This window comes from Brachionichthys hirsutus, chromosome 2, assembly GCF_040956055.1.
Source record: "Brachionichthys hirsutus isolate HB-005 chromosome 2, CSIRO-AGI_Bhir_v1, whole genome shotgun sequence".
NCBI lineage: Eukaryota > Metazoa > Chordata > Actinopteri > Lophiiformes > Brachionichthyidae > Brachionichthys > Brachionichthys hirsutus.
The window spans coordinates 15798019-15819823 of record NC_090898.1 but is presented as its reverse complement, the minus strand read 5'-3'; the positions used below and the strand labels follow the sequence as shown (position 1 = coordinate 15819823).

General features: G+C 50.9%; 2 protein-coding genes across 2 annotated transcripts; both read left to right on the top strand.

Moving 5' to 3' along the window:
• Positions 1–853: 853 nt before the first annotated feature.
• kdm5bb (lysine demethylase 5Bb) lies at positions 854–14269 on the top strand. Its single transcript, XM_068742956.1, has 28 exons — positions 854–1006; positions 2169–2246; positions 2570–2692; positions 2797–2967; positions 3194–3250; positions 3646–3786; positions 4270–4411; positions 4817–4935; positions 5417–5575; positions 5651–5770; positions 5864–6022; positions 6757–6938; positions 7033–7195; positions 7270–7389; positions 8331–8525; positions 8637–8818; positions 8944–9068; positions 9154–9304; positions 9409–9523; positions 10031–10386; positions 10678–10816; positions 10897–11076; positions 11195–11344; positions 11427–11900; positions 12005–12089; positions 12196–12340; positions 12519–12765; positions 13432–14269. The coding sequence occupies exons 1-28, from the start codon at positions 854–856 to the stop codon at positions 13567–13569; spliced, it is 4569 nt and encodes a 1522-aa protein (XP_068599057.1). The 3' UTR covers positions 13570–14269.
• A 1143-nt stretch (positions 14270–15412) lies between these two features.
• Positions 15413–21247, top strand: LOC137907836 (ras-related protein Rap-1A). The gene is made up of 9 exons (XM_068752194.1): positions 15413–15444; positions 16956–17113; positions 18730–18817; positions 18940–19008; positions 19096–19152; positions 19242–19382; positions 19536–19679; positions 19756–19871; positions 20556–21247. The coding sequence occupies exons 3-8, from the start codon at positions 18761–18763 to the stop codon at positions 19840–19842; spliced, it is 555 nt and encodes a 184-aa protein (XP_068608295.1). The 5' UTR covers positions 15413–15444; positions 16956–17113; positions 18730–18760; the 3' UTR covers positions 19843–19871; positions 20556–21247.
• Positions 21248–21805: the final 558 nt, after the last annotated feature.

The window sequence follows — 21805 nt, the reverse complement described above, 5'->3', positions numbered from 1 at the left end:
ATCACATTCGGATCATTTTCGCATTTGAGTCTTATGGTTTAAGGTCAAATCATCATCACCTGTAGTTAAGATCGATAAAAACCTGATACAGGCAAGGCGAAGTCCGTTTATTTACAGCGGCGGACAAGTAAATAAAAGCAGATTCAATTGAGATACGTAAATAAAAACCGATTAAAAGGCCTGCATTTAATTAGCAGATAGTGAATAAACTAAAGCCAAAGGATTTACATTATGTCTAGGTTTTTTTATTTTTATTAATTCATCAGTTTCAGATCTTGGCTTCGGTTGCGCCACAACTGTTGCACATTTAAACACACCTGGAGGCCGAATTCCATATCAGAAATAACATGAGACCAAACCGGGTCTGCAGTCAGCGTTTACTAAAACCGAGCAGCGATGACGCGATGCATTTTATCTTGTTTCATTCATTATTATTAAATCGTTTTATTTTTATTTCGTTCTATTTCCAGCTGATTTATTGCGCCATAAAACCCGATAAAACTCGACACTACAGCTCCGGATACTAATTCACGCCAAACTTCGTGGAAACTCGCAAATGACCGACGCGTTAATAGGAAATGTTTGGTGTCTAGTTTTTTCGGCGGACGTGCCCGCTGCCTTGGAACGTTCTCCTCGCCGTGCATGGATGTGTGTGTGTGTGTGTGTGCGTGTGTGTGTGTTTGTGCGCGTGAGCAGCCTCCTCTCGTGTGTTGATGACGACCGAGTCTGACGGCGCTCGAACGGGATTGATTGAGTTAACCGTCCTCCACCGGAGACGCGGTCCAACTTTTTTCTCTCCCCCCCCCCCCCGCCCCTCTAACCGGTCCCGTCCGAGCTCGGTCGGTCCGAAACGATGAGCGAGCCTCGACCGGACGAGTTCAAGCCTCCCCCGGAGTGCCCGGTCTTCGAGCCCAGCTGGGAAGAATTCGGCGACCCGTACGCTTTCATCAATAAGATCCGTCCCATAGCGGAAAAAAACGGCATCTGCAAAGTCCGCCCGCCTCCGGTGAGTTCTCCCGACGGCGGTGAGCGTCCCGCCGCCGCGGATGGACCGAGCGGTCGGGATTTAAAGGGACTGTCCAACATGGCGGACGGACGGCTACGTTCGTTCTTTGTGCTGCCACGGCTAGCTAGCTAGCTAGCTCTCGTTTGCGGGTTTTTTTAAAAAAATCTCGCCGAGTTCGTGACGCGTTTTGAGGTATTTTGCGAAAATGTGGGGGGCTCGGGGGGCTCGGAGCGAAAGCGGGCCAGTAGCCGCGGGTGACCGTGCGTCAACAAAGCCCCGTCGGTCCGCTCGTTGAGCCTCTTAGCTTAGCGTGCTAATGCTAAGCTAGCTCTCCCAGGCAACCTGTCATCATTTAGCTCAGGCGCTGATGCGGAAGGAAGCCTCGGCGTAGAAGATTAAGATGATAACAAAGACACGAGCAATTATTTGTCCTTTTATTTGTCCTTAAATGTCCCGAAAGTCTTCTCGTCCACGCTTATTGTGAGTTATTTGGAAATGAGCATCATTACACAGTGCGGTCTGTGATGCCTTCACGGTCAAAGTAAAGTGGAAACGCGTGTCTCTCGGGCCATGTTGCGTTCAGGCTCCCTGTTTTAATGCGGCGACACAGAGTTCTGCCTCATCGTTGGATCGAGAAGTACAAAGGATAATTCTCTCTATTCCCGAAACGACACCTTGCAACTTGTTGCACTTTGAAGCGGCGGGGGGGGGGGGGGGGGGGGGGGTGTTTGTCCTCCATGTTGGCTTGGTGGTAAGCTGGGCTAGTGGTTCTTCCATCTGGCCATTTTGTTCCCCAGCAGGGGGGGTGATGGCTACTGACTTCAGATAAGAGCTTGTGTTTTTGCTTGTGTGGAAGGTTGCTGTCATGATGAGCAGCCTCGGTGTCGAGATGGTAAAAACGTAAAAGCATCGCTGGGCAGGCCCGTCATTTACATGCGTTTGACACGACAAACGTAAAGTTGTGTGACTTGAGTTTCCTCCTAAACGCGTGTGTTTTCAGCTGAGGACGTTTTCCACGAAGAACGGAATTAGTTTTCAGATGTGGATCCGCGGTTTGGGGGGAAAAAGGGGGAACGTCGGAAGCAAAGAAATCAAATGAAACCGGTTCCGAGTCGACTTTCACAAACGGCTGGCGACGTGTGCGTCTCTGTCGTGCTTGCAGGGTTGGCGTCCTCCGTTTGCGTGCGACGTGGACAAACTTCACTTTGTTCCTCGGATCCAGAGGCTCAATGAGCTGGAGGTGAGTCACCGAATTAAGTCTGACATTTTATATCTGCTCGTTTTCACTTGTTCGTGTAACGATTAGTTCACTACGAGCAACGTCATCTGTCTACAGATTAAGGCAGGAAGTTATCATTTCTGACCAGTAGTCAACCCTTTAATGATTATTATTAGCAGTCGGGGTGAGGTCTGTTCGGACATGAAGGTGATTTTTGTTTTGATCTTTTCCACCGGTGGCTTTCCTGGTTTTATTGGAACGCTTCGGATTCCTCGTCTGGGTGCATTTTCTCGCTTTACGGTTCTCTGAAGCTCACTGTGTTCGTGTCTTGCATTTCATTCCAGGCGCAGACCCGAGTCAAACTCAATTTCTTGGACCAGATTGCCAAATTTTGGGATTTGCAGGGATGCGCCCTGAAGATTCCTCACGTGGAGCGCAAGATTTTGGATTTGTACAAGCTCAATAAGGTCGGAAGACCGGCGTTCCTGCTCCTTTATATTTGTATATAAACGCGCGTGTGAGCGTGCAGCCAACCAGCCCAGACCGTTAATGCGACGCACTGTCGTTTCAGCTGGTAGCCGACGAGGGGGGGTTTGACATCGTCTGTCAGGACAGAAGATGGACCAGGATTGCGCACCAAATGGGCTTCGCCCCTGGCAAAGCCGTCGGCTCCCACTTGCGAGGCCATTACGAGAAGATTCTCTATCCCTACAATCTGTTTCAGAGCGGCGCCAACCTGCTGGTGAGCGCGTGGGCAGGAGGCCGGGGACGGACGAACGCTCCGGCTTCTAAAACGGCCTTTTTGACTTTTACGATTCGTCGTCTAGCCCCCGCATAGCCGCTGCACGCTAGCAATGACAACATGCCGTAAAGACGCCGGCCCGGGGGGGTCAATAGATCGGCGCCGTGTGACCTATCGGACGGGTCGCCCGAAATTCTTTAACCGCCCGCTCTCTCTCCCGCCTCAGGCACCGGAGCCGGCTTCCAAACTGACGGGTTCGGAGGCCGATCCCGAGCTCGAAAAGGTACGTCGCCGTGATAATTAGCCAAACGTGTGTTTCTCCGTGGCTGGGGGGGGGGAATCGCGTTTCCAGCTCGCTGCCGCGATGTTTGCGGGCTCGGTGTTTGGACTGAAGCCGCCCCGAGAGCCTTTTATCTGTAAAGCGAGCGTTCCTTCCTCTGCTCCTTGTTTCAGGTGTCAAATTTAAAGCAACCGCCGCCTTCTCTTGTCTTCTCTTGGCGTCTAAATGTTGAATTTAAATCTGTGTTGTGTCAGAAAGCTGCCGTCTTTCAACCGGCCTCTTTATTAATATCCTACTGATTGTCGTGTTTGAGCCTCCGGCTACTCCCGGTCGGGCGCACGCCGTGTTGCAGAAGCCGGTTGGCCGTGGTCGTTATCGGTGACATCACTTCCTTTCAGGGCGCTCAGAAGCCGGTCCAGCCGGCGGAGAGTCCGGACCCCGCGGAGAACAAGGAACTGGTGCTGCAGGACCCGCCGACCCCGACCCCGACTGCGGACACGAGCCCCGGCGCTCGCAGAGCCAAGCGTATGAAGTGTGAGGTGGGTGTGTGTTCGGGGGGCGCCACGCGCGCACACATGCACCCAAAACGAGGCTTGCCCATATTTACACGGCTACAAGCTGCGCTAGGCTACCCCTAGCTACAATAGTAGCTTCACCTCCACCAAATATGGAGCGAATGAATAATGCACAAAGCGTCCGAGTGTCCAGGAAAGCGCCAAATAAAACCAATGCATTATTATTATTATTATTATTATGGATTAACCTAACTTCAGATTTGTCCTGCGAAGTCAGGGATGAGACACTAAATGACAAGAATGGCACAAAGCTAGCGAAGCACGATTCCTCCAACTCTGATGGGAACGCTGCAGATGCTCCGTGCGTCTGCAGGCGTGGAAGGAAAGCTCGTAGCGTGTCGACGCCTGGAGCTGCTAGCGGGACGCGAACCCAAATGCGGCTACGGAGCTGCGCCCCCCCCCCCCCCCCCCTAATGGTGGGGTTTCACATCTCCTGTTCTCCTGCAGGCCGCCGGCGTGAAGGTGGAACCAGGCGAGCCCGGTGAGAGCAAACCCAACCTGAGGCGGAGGATGGGCTCGTTTGTCGCCAAGCAAGAACCAGGGCAGGCGCCGCAACCCGGAGAGAAAAGGAGTTCAAGTAGTTTCCACGGTAACAGTCAGGGGGGGGGGGGGGTACACCCATCCTTTTGAGTAGCTGCGTAATTGATTTGTAGGCAGAATTACATGTTGTTGTTGTTGTTGTTGACTAACTCGTGTCTGTCGGCCATTAAAAGCACCGTAATGAGATTATTACAAAATACACAGAATTATGTCATCATTTGTAATTATAATGGAAAGAACGTTTTATGGGGAAGTCAAGATACTTAAAAGCAAATTATTAATATGCACGTGATAATGATGGTGTGTTTACAAACCAACTGTTGCGTGTTTTCTACGCTATAAATTCAAAGAAGGGAAGGCCTTGGCGTTGGATTGTGTGTAAAGTAGACGTAGAAATGTTCTTTGATGTTCTTTGTATTTTTTAAGCTTGGAATGTTTTCCTGATGTTCTGCAGAAAAAGATCTTCCCATTCCAGTGAAGCAGGAACCGGTCGAAATCAAAGAGCCGATGATCGAAGCAGACAAATCCAAGTCACGGTGCAAGAAACTCGTCCCTCCCGTCCCTCCGAGTCCAGTAAGTGGAGCGCAGATATCGGGTTGTTTTCACTTTAGCGCCTCACCGGCAGTCCAAGTCCGGTTCAAGTCAGGGGGTGACGGTGGCGGTGGCGCAGTGGTTGAGAGGGTCGTCCTACGACCGAGAGGCTGGCGGTTCGATCCCCGGCTCAGGCGCATGTGTGCACTGTCGTTGTGTCCTTAGGCAAGACACTTCACCCGCATTGCCCGGGCGCAAGCGCACGCTGCGACCAGCAGCAGTTCAAACCGCTGTAAACCAAATTGCCCCCCAAGGGACAGATTAATAAAGTATTATTAATCACTGTGTCTTCCTCATTCGTCCGTGTTCCGTCTCCTCTGTCCTCCCGACGTCGGATAGGATACTTAGATTTTGAGCCTCTGAATGTGATTCCAGAACCGGTTCGGAGGTTGTGTTTGCGTCTTTTCCCGGCGCTGCTTCCGTCCGCCGACTCACCGGGACTACGCCGGCTTTCGTCCCCCAGGTGGATCTGGTCGTGTGTCTGGTGTGCGGCAGCGGCGGCGAAGAGGACCGCCTGTTGCTGTGCGACGGCTGCGACGACAGCTACCACACTTTCTGCCTGATCCCGCCCCTGCAGGACGTTCCCAAGGGGGACTGGCGCTGCCCCAAGTGTCTGGCCCAGGTGAGGACCGGCTGCAAACGGCCGAGGCGGGTCCGTCTGCGTTCCAATTGGCTTTCCTTTTCTTCTCGTCCCCAGGAGTGCAGCAGACCTCACGAAGCATTCGGCTTTGAACAAGCGTACAGAGATTACTCGCTGCGTGCGTTCGGGCAAATGGCCGACGCGTTCAAATCGGATTACTTCAACATGCCGGTCCACGTGAGTCGGGACGGGGGGGGGGGGGGGGAATGTCTCTGCCCGTCTGTGTCGCGAGCAAGCGCGTTGACTCTGGGCGCCGTCTGTTCGTTGCAGATGGTGCCCACGGAGCTGGTGGAGAAGGAGTTCTGGCGCTTGGTGGGCGCCATCGAGGAGGACGTGACCGTTGAGTACGGGGCGGACATCGCCTCCAAGGAGTTTGGGAGCGGATTCCCCATCCCAAACGGGAAGTTTAAGGTCTCGCCTGCCGATGAGGTACGGCGGCGGTACGAAAACGCGGCCAGGGAGCCGTTGATGATGAATATGATGAATGTGAATATATTTATTAGATAGAATGTTAGAGTACAAGTACAGTCACGCAGTAGCATGTATTACAGTACAAATAACGTCAAACATCCTGTCTAAGAGGAGCATTTGTTTCCGTTGAAAGTCCTTCGTACATAAATCATCCACAATTAACAATAAAAATAAAACCAATACTAAATTACACAATTGATGCAACGTAACATTAGAAAAACAAAAATAAAAATAAAAATAAAAAATGGGGGGGGTTTGTGTTCTGTTCGGTCCACGCTAGCACCGCTGCTAGCTTCAGTAGCGCGGGCGCCGATGCGTCGTTAGCGGCCCTCGTCCACTGCCCAACCAGAAGTCTTTCCTGAGCCGACTGGCCGAATGGAACGTTCGGCGTTCCACACTTTGGGAGTTCAGGGTCTCCCATCGGTCCGTTGCTCTGCTCCCAGACGGAGGGGAAATGCGACGTAGCCGGTTGTACTCCCTCGTCTGAAACACGGGCATCTTTTTTATTTTTTATATGAAGCGGTTCTCTTCAGGCGTGCCTTTGCTGCTACGGCCCGTCGTCTGTCCCGTGTCAATCACGCCGTGTTATTTCTGACATCATCCGGATTTCATCGTCATCGGCGGTTTGATCGTGAATCGGATACTGAACGCGTTCCGCTCATCGGCTCCGCCCCCCCCCGCCCGTCTCGTAGGAGTACCTGCGCTGCGGCTGGAACCTGAACAACCTGGCGATGATGAACCCGTCCGTGCTGACTCACGTCACGGCCGACATCTGCGGGATGACGCTGCCGTGGCTCTACGTCGGCATGTGCTTCTCCTCCTTCTGCTGGCACATCGAGGACCACTGGAGCTACTCCGTCAACTACCTGCACTGGTACGGGCAACTGGGGGGGGGGGGGGGGGGGGGCGCACGGCGGCGGCACCAAACCTGACCCTTGTCTCTCTCCCTCTCTCTCATTCGCTCCCAGGGGCGAACCCAAGACCTGGTACGGCGCGCCGGGTTCTGCCGCGGAGCAGCTGGAGGAGGTGATGAGGACGCTGGCCCCGGAGCTGTTTGAGTCGCAGCCCGACCTGCTGCACCAGCTGGTCACCATCATGAACCCCAACACCCTGATGGCCTACGGCGTCCCAGTACGTGTCCCGGAGCGTCCGTCTCCCCTGAACAAACGGCCGACAACCTTCGTTCATCGCCGCTGTCCCTCTAGATTTACAGGACTAACCAGTGCGCCGGCGAGTTCGTCATCACCTTTCCCAGAGCCTACCACAGCGGCTTCAATCAGGGATTCAACTTCGCCGAGGCGGTCAACTTCTGCACCGTGGACTGGGTAGGAGACGCTTTACTCACGCGGCTTCACTGCTGCAGCTTTGGGCTTTCGGTCGCCACGGCAAATCAACCTTCTCCACCTCGCCCTGTCCTTTGCATCGTCCTCCCTCACTGCGTCCGTGTGTCTTCTCCTGGGTCGTCCTCTAGCCCTGTTCCCTGGCAGCTCCATCCTCAGCATCCTTCTACCGATATAGTCCCCGTCTCTCCTCTGGACATGTCCAAACCATCGAACTCTGGTCTCTCTGACCTCGTCTCCAAACCGTCTAACCATCACTGTCCCTCTTATTGTCTCATTTCTAATCCTGTCCAACCTGGTCGTTCCTACCTGAGACGGCATTTTAGTCATGCATTGTTTGTTTTATGCAAATGTCGGTCATAAGGTGACTCGCTTTAAAGGTGCATTTCAAAATACGCTGCCGTTCGCAGAGACACGCCGTTGTTCAGGTTTGTCGTCGCGGTCCCATATTTTCATTTCAAAAGAAGATCTGAACTCGTGGCGATTAACTGACGCTGCGCTTCATCTTAGCTTCATAGTAGCTTCATCTTAGCTTCATGTTAGCTTCATCTTAGCTTCATGTTAGCTTTGTCTTAGCTTCATCTTAGCTTCATGTTGGCTTCATCTTGGCTTCATCGTAGCTTCATCGTAGCTTCATCTTAGCTTCATAGTAGCTTCATAGTAGCTTCATAGTAGCTTCATCTTAGCTTCGTCTTAGCTTCATAGTAGCTTCATCTTAGCTTCATCATAGCCTCATCTTAGCCTCATCGTAGCTTCATAGTAGCCTCATCGTAGCTTCATTATAGCCTCATCTTAGCCTCATCATAGCTTCATCTTAGCCTCATCTTAGCCTCATCTTAGCCTCATGTTAGCCCCTCCTTGTTTATCGACAGCATGGCCGCCCTTAAACGCCCTTCCTTTCCTTGCTTTCCTTCCTTTGCCTCCAGATGCCTCTCGGCAGGCAGTGCGTCGATCACTATCGCACGCTGCGCCGGTACAACGTCTTCTCCCACGATGAGATGGTGTGCAACATGGCCTCCAAAGCGGACACGCTCGACGTGGTCCTGGCGTCCGCCGTCCACAAGGACATGGTCGCCATGATCCAACAAGAGGAGGAACTGAGGCGGAAAGTGAAGGAAATGGTAGGACAGCGTTCACATCTGGACGTTCTATGTCATTGATTGAGCCCGTTCGTGCGTGAGCGGCCGTAATCATGGCTCCGCCCACGTTGTTGTGCTGCCCCACGCCTCCAGGGGGTGTTTCATTGGAAGGAGGCCAAATACGATCACCTCCAGGACGACGAGCGGCAGTGTGCGAAGTGCAGAACCGCCTGCTACCTATCCGCCGTCACCTGCCCCTGCGACCCGGGCGTGCTGGTCTGTCTTCACCACGCCGACGACCTCTGCCCCTGCCCCGTGGAAAACTACACGCTGAAGTAAGATCCTGGTTCAGGAGCCGCCAGCGGACGTCGTGGATGGCTCGGCTCCCGCTGCGCCGTCTGTTATTCCGTTGCTGTTACTGTCGACGCCCCTAAATTCGGCGTTGCGTTCCCTTCTGCAGCTACAGATTCACGCTGGAGGCCCTGCTCCCCATGATGAGCGCCGTGAAGCGGCGAGCCGTGCTGTACGACGACTGGTCCGCCCTCGCCACGGAGACGCTGGAGGCTAAACTGGAAAAGAAGAGAGGTGACGCAAACGCGTTAAGAGGCGGTGCCGTCCTCCTCGCTGCTAACGTCGGACTCTCCGTGCGTTTTCTACGTCCTCTCCTCAGGCCTTCCCGTGTTTCGCTCCCTTCTCGCTGAATCCGAGTCCAGACTGTTCCCGGAGAACGACCTGCTGCGTCGGCTGCGTCTGGTCACGCAAGACGGGGAGAAGTGCTCCTCCGTAGCGCAGCAGCTGTTGAGCGGCAAGCGGCAGACCAGGTGCGGTCGAACGAGCGGTCGAGCACGCGGTCCAGCTACGCTCAGAACGCAGCAGGGGCTCGCCAACGGCGTTCACGTCTCCCGCCCGTGGCCTTGTCTCCCAGGTATCGGTGTGGGAACGGGAAGTCCTGCAGCCAGCTGACGATGGAGGAGTTGAGTTCGTTCGTGAGGCAGCTGTACAACCTCCCCTGCAGCCTCCCTCAGGCCCCCCTGTTGAAGGTACGACGCCACCGTTCACGCCCGGAACGAGGCGGGCAGAATTCATTAGCTTTATGCTGTTAACTCGCGGCTAACCGTCGGATCAGCCAGAACCTGCTACTGTTCGTCCTCAGGCAGGGTTCCAATAAAGTTTATAAAGATTTTAAAAAAATAATACAAGCTGCTGCAAACTTCAGCTGTCTCCATTTAGGACTTCCACTTGTATGAAAATACTGCTGCCAGTACTACTACTACTGGTAGTACTACTAATGCTGCAAGTACTACTACTGGTAGTAGCACTACTACTACTAATGCTGCTAGTACTACTACTACTAATCCTGCTAGTACTACTACTAGTAGTAGCACTACTACTACTGCTGCTGCTAGTACTACTACTGCTGCTAGCACTACTACTGGTAGCACTTCTTCTACTACTGCTAGTACTGCATGTACAAGCACAGCCATTCTCGCCGTCCGGTTCCAAGCGGGTTTTTAGTTCTGACTCTCCGCATGTCCGTCGTTCTCCAGGAGCTTCTGAATCGCATCGAAGACTTCCAGCAGCACAGCGAGAAGGTCCTGGCGGAGGACGTCCCCAGCACGGCCGACATCCAGAGGCTGCTGGACGTCAGCTTCGACTTCGACGTGGAGCTGCCCGAGCTGCCCCGCCTCAGGGCGGGCCTGGAGCAGGCGCGCTGGCTGGAGGGCGTGCAGCAGGCCGGCACGCGGCCCGCCTCCCCCACCCTGGAGACCATGAGGCGGCTCATCGACCAGGGGGTCGGCCTGGAGCCTCATCCGTCGGTGGAGAAAGCCATGGCCCGCCTGCAGGAGCTGCTCACCGTGTCCGAGCACTGGGAGGACAAAGCCAGCGGCCTCCTGAAAGCCAGGTGAGGCCAGCGACGGTGGCGTCGTAACCACGGAGATTCCATTCAGAGCAGCTCGTCCCCCTCCTAACTGGATTTACACCAGTGGTGATCTGGATCTGGACCCCCCCCCCATTTATATTTAGTTTTAATGGTGGCACTTCTGGTCCTCCATACTAAACGGAGCCGAGTTCTATTTTTTCAGAGTCTCTCCTTTTAAATTCTTCCTGGTTGTGATGGCGAGCTGAGATGCCGGCGGCGTGCTGGAAGCATATTACCCACAGTGCATCTTTTCGCTCTGACTGCCCACCCCAGGCCGCCGCACTCCATAGAGACCCTCAGCGCCGCTGCAGAGAAGGCGTCCGGCATTCCCGCTTACCTCCCAAACTGTCTCCTCCTGAGAGACGCCACCAGGAAGGCCCGGGAGTGGCTCCAAGAAGCAGAGGAGCTCCAGGTTTGGAACGCGCCTCCTTACCTTTTTCTTCTGTTTCGGTTTTGATTCGAGTCTGAATCAGCCGCATCGAAATGAAACAGGGCAGCGGGGACAAGCCGCTGGTGGACAGCCTCTCCGACATGGTGCTGCGAGGACAAGCCGTCCAAGTCCACCTGGAGCCTCTGGACAGACTGGAGTCTTTAATGGTGGAAGTGCGAGAGTGGAAGCGATCGGCAGCGGGGGCGTTCCTTCGGACGGGCTCGCCGCTTACGCTGCTGGAGGTGAAAATCCCCCGTCGTTTAAAATGTCCAATAATCACACGTTTGAATCGAGACTCCTTTTTAAACGTTTAGCATCGACTGGAAATGTTTCAGGGGAAATGTTTCCGTTCCCTCCCAGGTTTTGTGTCCAAGTTGCGAAGTTGGGAATGCGTGTTCTCCCAAGAGGAAGGCCAAGAAGGGGAAAGAATCGCCGAAAAGCGGCAAAAAGAAACCGCCCAGGCTCCGCACGCTCGCCGACGTGTCGGCATCCAAGGATTCTCCCTCTGTCGTAAGCGTCTTCCAGCGTTTGCTGACCAAGACGAATTAATCTGCGATGGGATTAATAAACTCCTCCCCCCCCCCCCCCCCAGATGGCCACTCTGGAGGAGCTGTGGGCGAGGGAGACGGCGGCGTTCTCTCGCCTCAGGGCAGCCAATGAGTCGAAGCTCCTTCCCACGGCCGACTGCATGGACCTGAGAGTGTGCGTCTGCCAGAAGGCGCCCATGGGCGCCATGCTGCAGTGCGAACTCTGCAGGGACGCCTTCCACAGCGTGTGCGTCAGAGGCGCGGCGGCGGGCGCCGGCGACGCGCAGCCGTGGCTCTGTCCGCACTGCCAGCGGTCGGAGAAGCCGCCCCTGGACAAAGTCCTCGCTCTGCTGGCGTCCCTGCAGGACATGGGGGTGCGCCTGCCGGAGGGCGAGGCGCTGCGCTACCTGGCGGAGAGGACGCTTCGCTGGCAGCGGCGAGTGCAGGAGACCTGGCGGGACTGTAAGCTCCCAGATCTGGAGGAGCGGCCGGCGACGCCTCCCAGCCTGACGCCCTGGGCCGCAGACGGACACGACGATGTCGGCGACACGCAGGTTCGTCTCCTCGTCTCCTCGTCTCCTCGCGCTGCTGAGACGCTGGCTTCGGTTGGCGAATGTTAAATCTGCTGATGTTTCGGTCGCAGGCTCCTCATTTGACTTCGGATTGGAACCGGATGGGTCACGCCCAGATGGTGTTCTACACGGAGCGCCGCTGCGTCCCGCTGCAGGGTCGGTGGCGTCTCATTCTCAACCGCTTTAGAGCGTCACTCGCGTGGTTAACGACTCGCCGCAGGTGTTCGTTGGTGACCGTCCGGCTGTGTTTTGCGTGCGACAGGCCTGAGTCAGGACCTGGAGGAGCTGATGGTGGAGGGCCTGCTGCTCCCGGTGTCGCTGCCGGAGGTCCAGAGCCTCCACCACGTTTTGCTGGACAGAACCAGCGGCCATCACGCGACCCGATGCACGACCCCGCCACAGGACGAGCCCGCAGACGGCGACGAACGCGTGCAGTTCCGTTCTCAGGGAAACGATCCGGCTGCCGACCAGGTCCGAACGGTTTGGATTCATAAAAAACGCTGCCCAAAACCGCCTCGGCGTCGAATTTAATGCGCTTGTTTGTGCTTTCGTGTCCCAGGTCGGCGGCGGCGGCGGCGGCGCGAGAGACGCTCTGATTGGCTCAGACAAGATAGCAAAGCGGCATCTGGAGAGGGAGGTTCTGGGCGCGGCGTACACGGCGAAGGACAAGAAGCATTCTCACAAAAGACAGAGGATGAATAAGAAGAGCCTGCAGCGCAGGGCGGCCTCGACCTCGTCCTCGCCGCGGTCCAACTTCTCTCAGTCCGACGACTCCGAGGAGGAAATGGCCGTTTGTCCGGCAGAGCGGTGTCAACTGCCGGAGGGCGATGAGGTGAGGGAAGCACGTCGCAATCAGAAAGGCGGAGCCCGGCGCGTATAGATGGGAGTATTCCACAACAAAATAAACGGCGTGCGTCTGTCAACATTCCCCGGGTGCTTCCTGCAGCAGAGGGATTAATGAAGATCGGATCTCGTGCTAACGTGTGTAGCATGAGCGCCGGCTAACGCCCCGCGCTCGCTTCAAATACGCGGTTTGAAGTCGGGCGATTACGAAAAAGCAGCATTTATTCTGCTGAAAAGCAAAAGAGAAATGAGTTGGGTGACGCAGGACTCATTGTAAATGGAGTTTAACCCTTTAAAGCCCGCACCGTGAGGTCATCGTCAGAACACCTGACAAATTTGCGCAAAAAACAAAACACACATTTTTATAAAAGTGCTCTAATTTGTAGAAGTCTCGAAATCCTGAAGGGTCATGTGTATCAAATATGATACTTTGGCATTAAAGGGTTAAGATAATCACAAATAAGGACTTTAACCCCAAATGAAAATATGCTGCAAATTAGCTTCTGCTATAAGCACCGTGCTGCAGACAATAAACCAATCAAAAAAAGCCTTAGATCCTGTGTTTCTTTGTTTATATTTATATACAAAAAAAAACTACGAAGTTGGAAGAAGAGGAAGAAGCGCATTCTGACCACGCGTTTGCGCTTCCTTGCAGGTGCACTGGGTCCAGTGCGACGGCAGGTGCAACCAGTGGTTCCACCAGGTCTGCGTCGGCGTTACGGCCGAGATGGCGGAGAAGGAGGACTACATTTGCGTCCGGTGTACGTTAAACGATGGACACGCGAGGAAATGAAGAGACGACGGAGATTCCCCCGAAGGACGGCCGTCGATCCGTTGGGATGCATCGCTGATCCAGCCCCGCCCCCCCGTCTGGCCCACCTTTTTGTAAAAACGGTGCTATTTCGTCTTTGACTTGTTGTCCAGAACTATGTTTAGTTGTTGTTGTTTTTTACATATATATATATACACACACACAGAAATATATATATATATATTTCTTTCCTATGAATTATTTGTAGTTGTATAAAACATGAATGAAAAACAACACAGGATGTAAAGTGTGCTGCATGAGATTCCATTGCGTTGATGCAGGAGTCTAACATGACGCACTCGGTACGGAGAGTTAATACTGCATGTTAGACCGGAGATAACGGGACCGTTTCTACCCCCAAAAAATGGCTTGTCTGAAATCCAAATATTCAGAACGTGCATCTTTATATAATTGTTCCCTTTCATTTTTTATTTTTTTTGTAGAATAGGTTTATTTATCTGAGCAATAATGTTTGTCTGTCTGATTTTATGATTTTTAATGGCTCGATTTCTGCTGTTTGTGTCGGTGCCTCGGCGATGGTGTGTGTGTGTGATGTACAGAAAAGCTCCACGGGAGGGTGGAGTAGTGGCCGAGTAGTGGGACGCCGTGGCGTGGAACCAGGCAGAGGAAGCTGGACATGTTACAAGTTTATATTGGGGAATAAAAAAGCCCTTTTGTTGTACGGAGAAGCGTCATCTTTTCATGCTGCGGAGACGCCACTAGATGTCCTCGTAAAACAGGGATAGTTCAGTGCTTTAATTATCCCTTGCGTCTTTGTTATCCTTGTTGCTAGCGGCAACTTGACATTGACTCTAAAATTGAGAGATTCGCCGAATTTACGAAAGTGACTTTTGTATGTGCGGTAGGATGGAACCTTCATGTAACGTTTATCCTGTGCAGGCGGGGACATTTAAGATAACCATTCACACCTGTGGGACGTTTAGAAGTCACATTCATGGCTGTTTTTGGACTGTCAGCGGAAGCTGGAGCAGCAGGATAGTCCTGCTATTCAAACAAACTAAGTACATAGACTGGGAGGAATCAGATCCATCATTGTGGGACCATAAAGCATCTGGTCGGCGTGACGAGTACATCCTGTGGTCCGTGCCAGCTGTTGTGGAGCAGCAGTGACAAAGTGATCCCAGGGGTGGTAGCTGAAGTCTTACGGGTGGTGTCCGTCAGATATGGAGGCTGTGGAATGGAGAAAGACTCATCAGCTTGTGTTTTTTTTCATACACACTGGCAAACGGGAGGAGCTGCAGACGGCGAGCAGAGAGATGCAAAAAATATATGAAGCGTGTCGATCCTAAATCTCGCTGTCTGCGTTTTTCACTAATGAAATGTTGATTTCTTGAGAGCTTTCAACAGAAAATACACGAGAATGGAGGTTTCTCCTTCCCTGAGTTATTTCTTACGCAGAAAGTATGCATCATACGTTGTGACACATAATGTCCTTGGAAAAAACTTTAATTGCATGTATTCCTCTTGGCCCCTGTGAGTTTTAACCATAAATCTGATCTCTGATTTTTAATGCATTATGTGTAAGGATTTTACTCTTGAAGGTAAACGATCAGTGCATATTGCAGCTCTGAGGTACATTATTTAAATTTTACCTGACAATTTTCATTTTATAAACTTTAAGCTTGCCGCTACATTTTTGAACAGCTTTGGTTCCTACAGTAACCTCAAATGTGTGCCCTTTACGGCGAGAACAAAACGCTTTGAATCGAACGGGTTCAAATGAAACCTTAACTTGGATGGTTGTGATTGGCTGATCCTCATCCAATCAGGAGCTGCGGCACCGACTCTTCCGTACATTCAGCCAGTGTGATTTTAGCGCACACATAGCGGAACACGGTAAGTCTCTAATGGAAATTAGCAATTTATCGGCTAATCATCCGTGTTGCAACTTCGTTAGTCAAATAAAACATTATATTTTCCCCCTAGTGATTTACAAATATGACTTCCGGTTCATCTCAAGCGAAATTATTCTTATGGGCCAAATAGCTTAGCTTGCAAGCTAACATCGGTGACTGGTTTGAGTAGCTAACGGGAGCTAATGACCAAATAACGACTTGTCGATACAAACACGGGTTGTGGTTGAAGTGATAGTTAGTAGCGGCTCATTTGTTTTGGTAGAATATCGACTAACGGAACCCCGACTACGGTGTCGAACCTCAAACGGAACGCGGAAAAGCCGAACGAGCTTTGATTCAGCCCAATGCTAAGTAGCTAACTAACTTATTAGCCGAAACTGCTTGCGAAACAGTTCCGTGGCCCGTTTCGCAACTTAAAATCGAGCTGCTTGTTAGTCGGACAAAACGTAAAGTTAAAATGTAAGTTCTCCTTGGTTTCTGACTAAGCTAGTTCTATTTCACTCGGTGTTCTCCCCCTCCACACCCTGCTATATATTTTCCGGCTAACACCCATAGACGGGATCCCCGGTAGAGGCGCTGCTAGCTTAATGATAACATCTGGGTTGGGAAGTTATGAGCTCGTCGTAAAGAAGCTATTTTTACTTTTATCGTAACCGACTAGTCAAAGTCCAAGTTTTATGTGTTTGCGCGTTAATATTGTCATCTTTTATCATTTTTAACGATAGTGAATCGCGTTCTTTAGCATTAGGAAACTAATAGCCACACCCTTTCCTCTCGAAACAAGCTATGCTAACGTTACAAGTTGTCACGAAAACAAGTTCGTTTGACTCTCTGTCACCGCCAAAAACGACTTTTACCGCACAGGTTATAAAGTCGAGATGGACTTTTTGATGTATGTATTTGTTTTTAGTTCCATTTACCCCCTTCTGGTTCTGACAAGAGATTTATTTTGTGCCTGTTGAACTGCGCTGCAGACAAAACCGGATTTATCCACAAAAACGTGATTAATGTTGCAGATTCATGTTATTTACGCTTTTAACTTTTTTCTACGTCGGTCAGCAACAGGTGTTTTTGTTAAAAGTCGCCCTCCAGACACCGAAGCTGGCAACAGAAAAAGTCATCCCTCAAAAACGCATCATCGACGCACTGACTGAACACAGAGGGAATGAATTTAATTTAATTCTTCTTGGTCTCCAGTGTAAACTCGCCTCGTACTATTTAATTCTGAAAAATAGTTTATTTTTAATCCCATTTGTTTGCTTGTTAATTGTTTTTAGAAGAATTGTAAAAAAAAAAGAAAGGACTCCATGAACTTTGGTTGGAGGATTGGTCAGAATAGATCCCGTTCAATTTTGCTGCAGATCTAATTAAAGGATTCTTCTTCCCCGCCATCATCCTTGACATTGCATGAGAAGGTTAATCCTATTACGTACACCAGTAATTCAGTGCTGCTCTGAATGTTGACGCGTCAATATTTGCTCTATTTTTTAGGGTAGGAATCCTCCTCTGCCATTTGGGTGTCGCCTAGAATTCCGGCTCCCACCCATCACTCCGCACCCTGACACCAGCGTACCCGAGGATCTGCCGGCTCCCCTCGGCCCCAGATGCAGATTTAAAGGGAGTTACCATCTGCAGCCGCCGTGTATATAGTAGGTCGAGATGTTTTCACGTTCATAAATGTGAAACTCATTTTGTTGTACTGTGGAGGCTGTTAGCCCGAGTGTACGGTACCTTAAACGTTTGAGGCTGAGCCCGTATCCAATCAGAAATAAAGCTTTCTTATCTGATGTCGAGGCTTTGTGTACATATTTAGCTTACCAAATACACCAGGCTCGTGTCGGCCTTAGACACGCCCCCTCTTCCTGGTCATTTCGGTGCAGTTGTCTCGCATGCACCCTCTGATCTCCATTTTCTGTTTGCGTGGTGCGCTCGAGTAGAGGAGGGTCGGTACAACGGCTCTTTGTAGCACGCCACCGTGGGTTGCATACATTGTAGTTAGCATTGCAAATGCGAGTCAAGCGTGACTGAGTGTTTTGTGTATTGTTAGCGTCAATGTTTGAGAAATGCCCGGCAGACCAAGGATAAGTGGATTCAAAGAGGTTCTCAGATGAGATTTCGCCGCGCTTCTCCCCTCCCTCTGACATTTGTACATCAGATGAAGGCGGCATTTGCATTTCAGATTAGCTTTCAAAATGCCGCTCCTTGAACGCGCCAGATGATGAATAGTCGTATTCTGTGGTTGTTATTCCCAAAGATTTTGTTTTATGAATTACGTATTTCATGCTTTGCTTCGGAGCATTATCTTGAAAAATTTCCTTCATTTGATATCTCGGTGGACAATCTTTCATTTTACGTTCACGTTTTGTTAAATCTGTTCAAAGACCACAGATTCGGCATCTTCACCGGGATTATGTGACATTTCTCTCGTCAGGTCTGATCCTTGGGAAGTGAAGAGTCTCGTTACGCACGGCCATTCTCAGACTGCAAATATTTTCTAGGTCACGTAAGCTTTCTAAACCGTCAGCCTGATAGCGATGATGATGATGGATTACTCTCCAAAATGAGATGAAGCTGGTTGTTGGATTGAAACTCTAACGTACTGCGTTCCCATTTTCCTTTCTTATTCCACGGCACTGCAGTATACTGAGAGTCTTTGCTATAATGGCCTGTCTGTGGTTTCCTTCGGTGCTTCTCGATGTATTTTCTTCCTCTTTTAAAGGCGACACCCCTGTTGTAATGACATCTGACGTCCCGTGGTAGTGGGAGGGAAGCGGAGCCTGTTTATTGGCAGAGGGGAAACATTTCTGTCTGCTGGTGTCAGCAGAGATGCTGCGCTGACGGGGCGTTAACCGAGAAAGCTGGAGAAGGAAGCTCCAAAACCCGCAGTACCTCAAGTGGCCACCTGGGGCTTAATCCAAACAGATTCCTATAGGCTCCCAGAAAATAAGAACTTGTTTGATATATATTGAGACGTGTCGTAATAAAGTCTGTCTTTGAGTGATGGCTAAATGCTAACTGAGAGCAGCTAAACAAACTTGATTTGTTTTTGGTGGCGATGCCTCCTGGTGAAAAAAATCTTTCAGTCAAATAATCCTGTAGTTTGGTTATCCTCCCGGTAAAATGGCGTCGACTGGAGACCCCCCCCCAACCACACTGAGCAGTGACTTTATGGACTAGCATACCGCTTCAGATGCTATTCGTTATGAGACTTGGGCTTCAGAAAGTGACGCGAAGCTCCTTTGCCATTCCCTGCTCTTCCTGACAGACCCCTGTGCCGTCCAGTGAAGCTGCCCACCATGCGCGAGTACAAGCTAGTGGTGCTGGGATCAGGAGGAGTGGGCAAATCGGCGCTGGTGAGTGACGTGGGACTCTGGGGCTCGCTCATGTGTGTGTTTCTATCTTACTTTGGATTTGGAACGAGGCTTCTGCTCCAGCGACTGTCGACGTAACTCCTTGTGTTATTCATCCATTTCAGACGGTCCAGTTTGTGCAAGGCATATTTGTGGAGAAGTACGACCCCACAATAGAAGACTCCTACAGGAAGGTAGGCTTCAGAAGGCACCTCCTTCGACCGATCGGCTGCTTTAAGTTCTTCCGTCGGCGTATAAAACCCGGCCCTTCTCTCCAACAGCAAGTCGAGGTGGACGGGCAGCAGTGCATGCTGGAGATCCTCGACACGGCCGGGACGGTGAGTGGACTCGGGAGCGCCGGGCGGTCCCGCAGCGCGAGTCCCGACGGGCTGCCGATTGAGTCTCCGCTCCGCTGCCGTTCTTACAGGAACAGTTCACGGCCATGAGGGACCTGTACATGAAGAACGGCCAAGGCTTCGCGTTGGTCTATTCCATCACGGCGCAGTCGACGTTCAACGACCTGGCGGACCTCCGGGAACAGATCCTGCGAGTGAAGGATACCGATGACGTGAGCTAAACGCAGAGGAGGATGTTAAACGCGTCGAATGCAGCATTGTCCTCTCTGAGGTTCACGCGACCTGCTTCGTTAGGTCAGGGGTCGCGTGAACCTGCGTTCGTTGAGGAAACGTTTCCCGGTTGATGAAAGAGTATTCCTGTCAAGGTTCCCATGATCCTGGTGGGGAACAAATGCGACCTGGAGGACGAGCGTGTGGTTGGCAAGGATCAGGGTCAGAACCTGGCTCGCCAGTGGTGCAACTGTGCCTTTTTAGAGACCTCGGCGAAGTCAAAGATCAACGTTAACGAGGTGGGTGGCGCCCCCCTGCTGCCACGCGGAGCCGCCGCCACGCCGAGGTTTCACCCGGGCTCTCGTTGCGTTCCAGATTTTCTACGATCTGGTGCGACAGATCAACAGAAAAACGCCGATGGAAAAGAAGACAAAAAAGAAGGGGAACTGCGCACTGCTCTAAAACGCTCTCCCGCAGCAGCTCCAGGCCAGGTGAGTGGGCGTCGGCCCGGGAACGGCTCCGGCTACGCGCGGCGCGGCGCGGCGCGGCGCTCCTGGGCCGTCGCTGAACCACGTTGGGGTTAAACGACGTTTTTAGGGTCACAGTTTCTGTAATGTTGTGTCGCTCGCCCTTTTGTTGATATTTTGGCTCCACCTGCTGTTGGAGGTGTGTAACTTCAATGCACTGTTCTATAAATGCTATCTTACACTAAATATCACACGAGACCTAGTCGTATTTAACAGCCTTTTTGGATTTGTGTTCTACTTCCAGGGTGTGCCGTTTATATTTAGTTCCGCAGATGATTTCTTGAATTTATTTTTCTTGAGGCTGAGCCGTTGTTTGTTCTCCACAGGCTCGCCCCAGCCAGCCAAAGTATTTCTTTCCAATGAACTAACCTCGGCATATGTGGCATTCAAATATTTCCTCTTTCACAAAGAGGAAGTCGTCGTCGTCGTCCCCCCCCCTCCCCCCCGGTCGCATCCTGTGCTCTGTGGCGGTAGTTTAAATCATGGATGGAAACTTTTGACCGTGAACCAGTTTCCTGAATTCCCTTGCGTTTCAGAGGAATCATTCCATAAAAAAAAGGCTCTTCATTTTACCTAAACAAGCTGTAGCGGAGGAGAATCTCTGCTTTCACACTTTAATGACCTTCATTCTATTTTCCCTGCTTTCAGAAACTTGTAACGATTAACCGTTTCCCAGTGGATCGTGCCAGCATCCCAAGTCCTCTCCAGATACTTCACCACTCGCGAAATGACAGGAGACGGCACATAATCTCAAGATGATCTCCTTCAGAGCCTCGGCAGCTTCTCGAGGGCAAAGGAATCCACTTTTTATTTTCTGTTCTCATGCCGACGACAGCTCCGTGTTTTGTCTTTCTTCCCCGGGGTACCCTTCTTTTAGAAATATTGGTGTAAAAGAAGAGTCCGTGGGTTTAAATCCATATATGGGAACTAAAGCGCTTTGTTAAAAGTAACCTCGATCTTTGGCATATTGTGACGATACGTTTGCAAAGGAAAGCGTGAAATGTGGACCTTCCTGCACGAACGGTATCAACAAAGGTGCATTACTGTCCGTGCGTTTCTCGCTCTACTTACAAGGATGTGTATTGATGAGATAACATCTTTCCCAAGTGACTTTGTTTTATATTGAACGCTGCAAGCCTTCCATATTTCCCATAATATATTCTACTTCAGTTTTTGCATAATAAAGCTAAGGAAATTAGTATTTTATAGACCGATGGGGGAAATGGTGTGTGTGCTGATTTGTCTCGAGGCTGAAAATATATTGTACTAAACCAACTCTAATATTGCTGTCACAGATGATTTTCCAGCTTTTATGAATGATTAAATTTTAGTACATTTTCCTTATTGTGTGTATTTTTTTCCCCCTTATTTGAATGTTTGGGGCATTCTGAATATAAACATCGCCAGCTGTGCTGTAGCTCCCTCGCTTTGTCTCTTTGAAGTTTTAGCCTTCTGGGCGTAAATTAAAAGATGACAATATCAAGACCAATTCCTGTCATCGGGCTACGACAAGGTGGAAAACTACTTTTTCTTTTTGGCATTTAGCAAACAAGTCGCAGAAAGTGTTGCTTCAACCTGATGCAGGCTAATAATGAACCTACGCAAACTAAGTATCCAGTTATAGTGTGCTGATCATATGCTGTACCAATTCATTCGGGTGTGACGGTGCCCTAAAAAATAATTTTGGTTCGGTTCATTTTTGGTACAAAAGAAAAGCTGGAAGAATTTACTTAAAATGCTTTAATTGTAAAAATAAAAAATTGCAAACAATAGAATTTGTATAAATAAGACACCCATTTGGTTGATATTTTAAATGAATCAGACTGAGTTTTTAAAACTAATTGTAACAATTTAATCTTAAAACTGAATAAACAAGTTAAAACTGTGAACTTTGAACA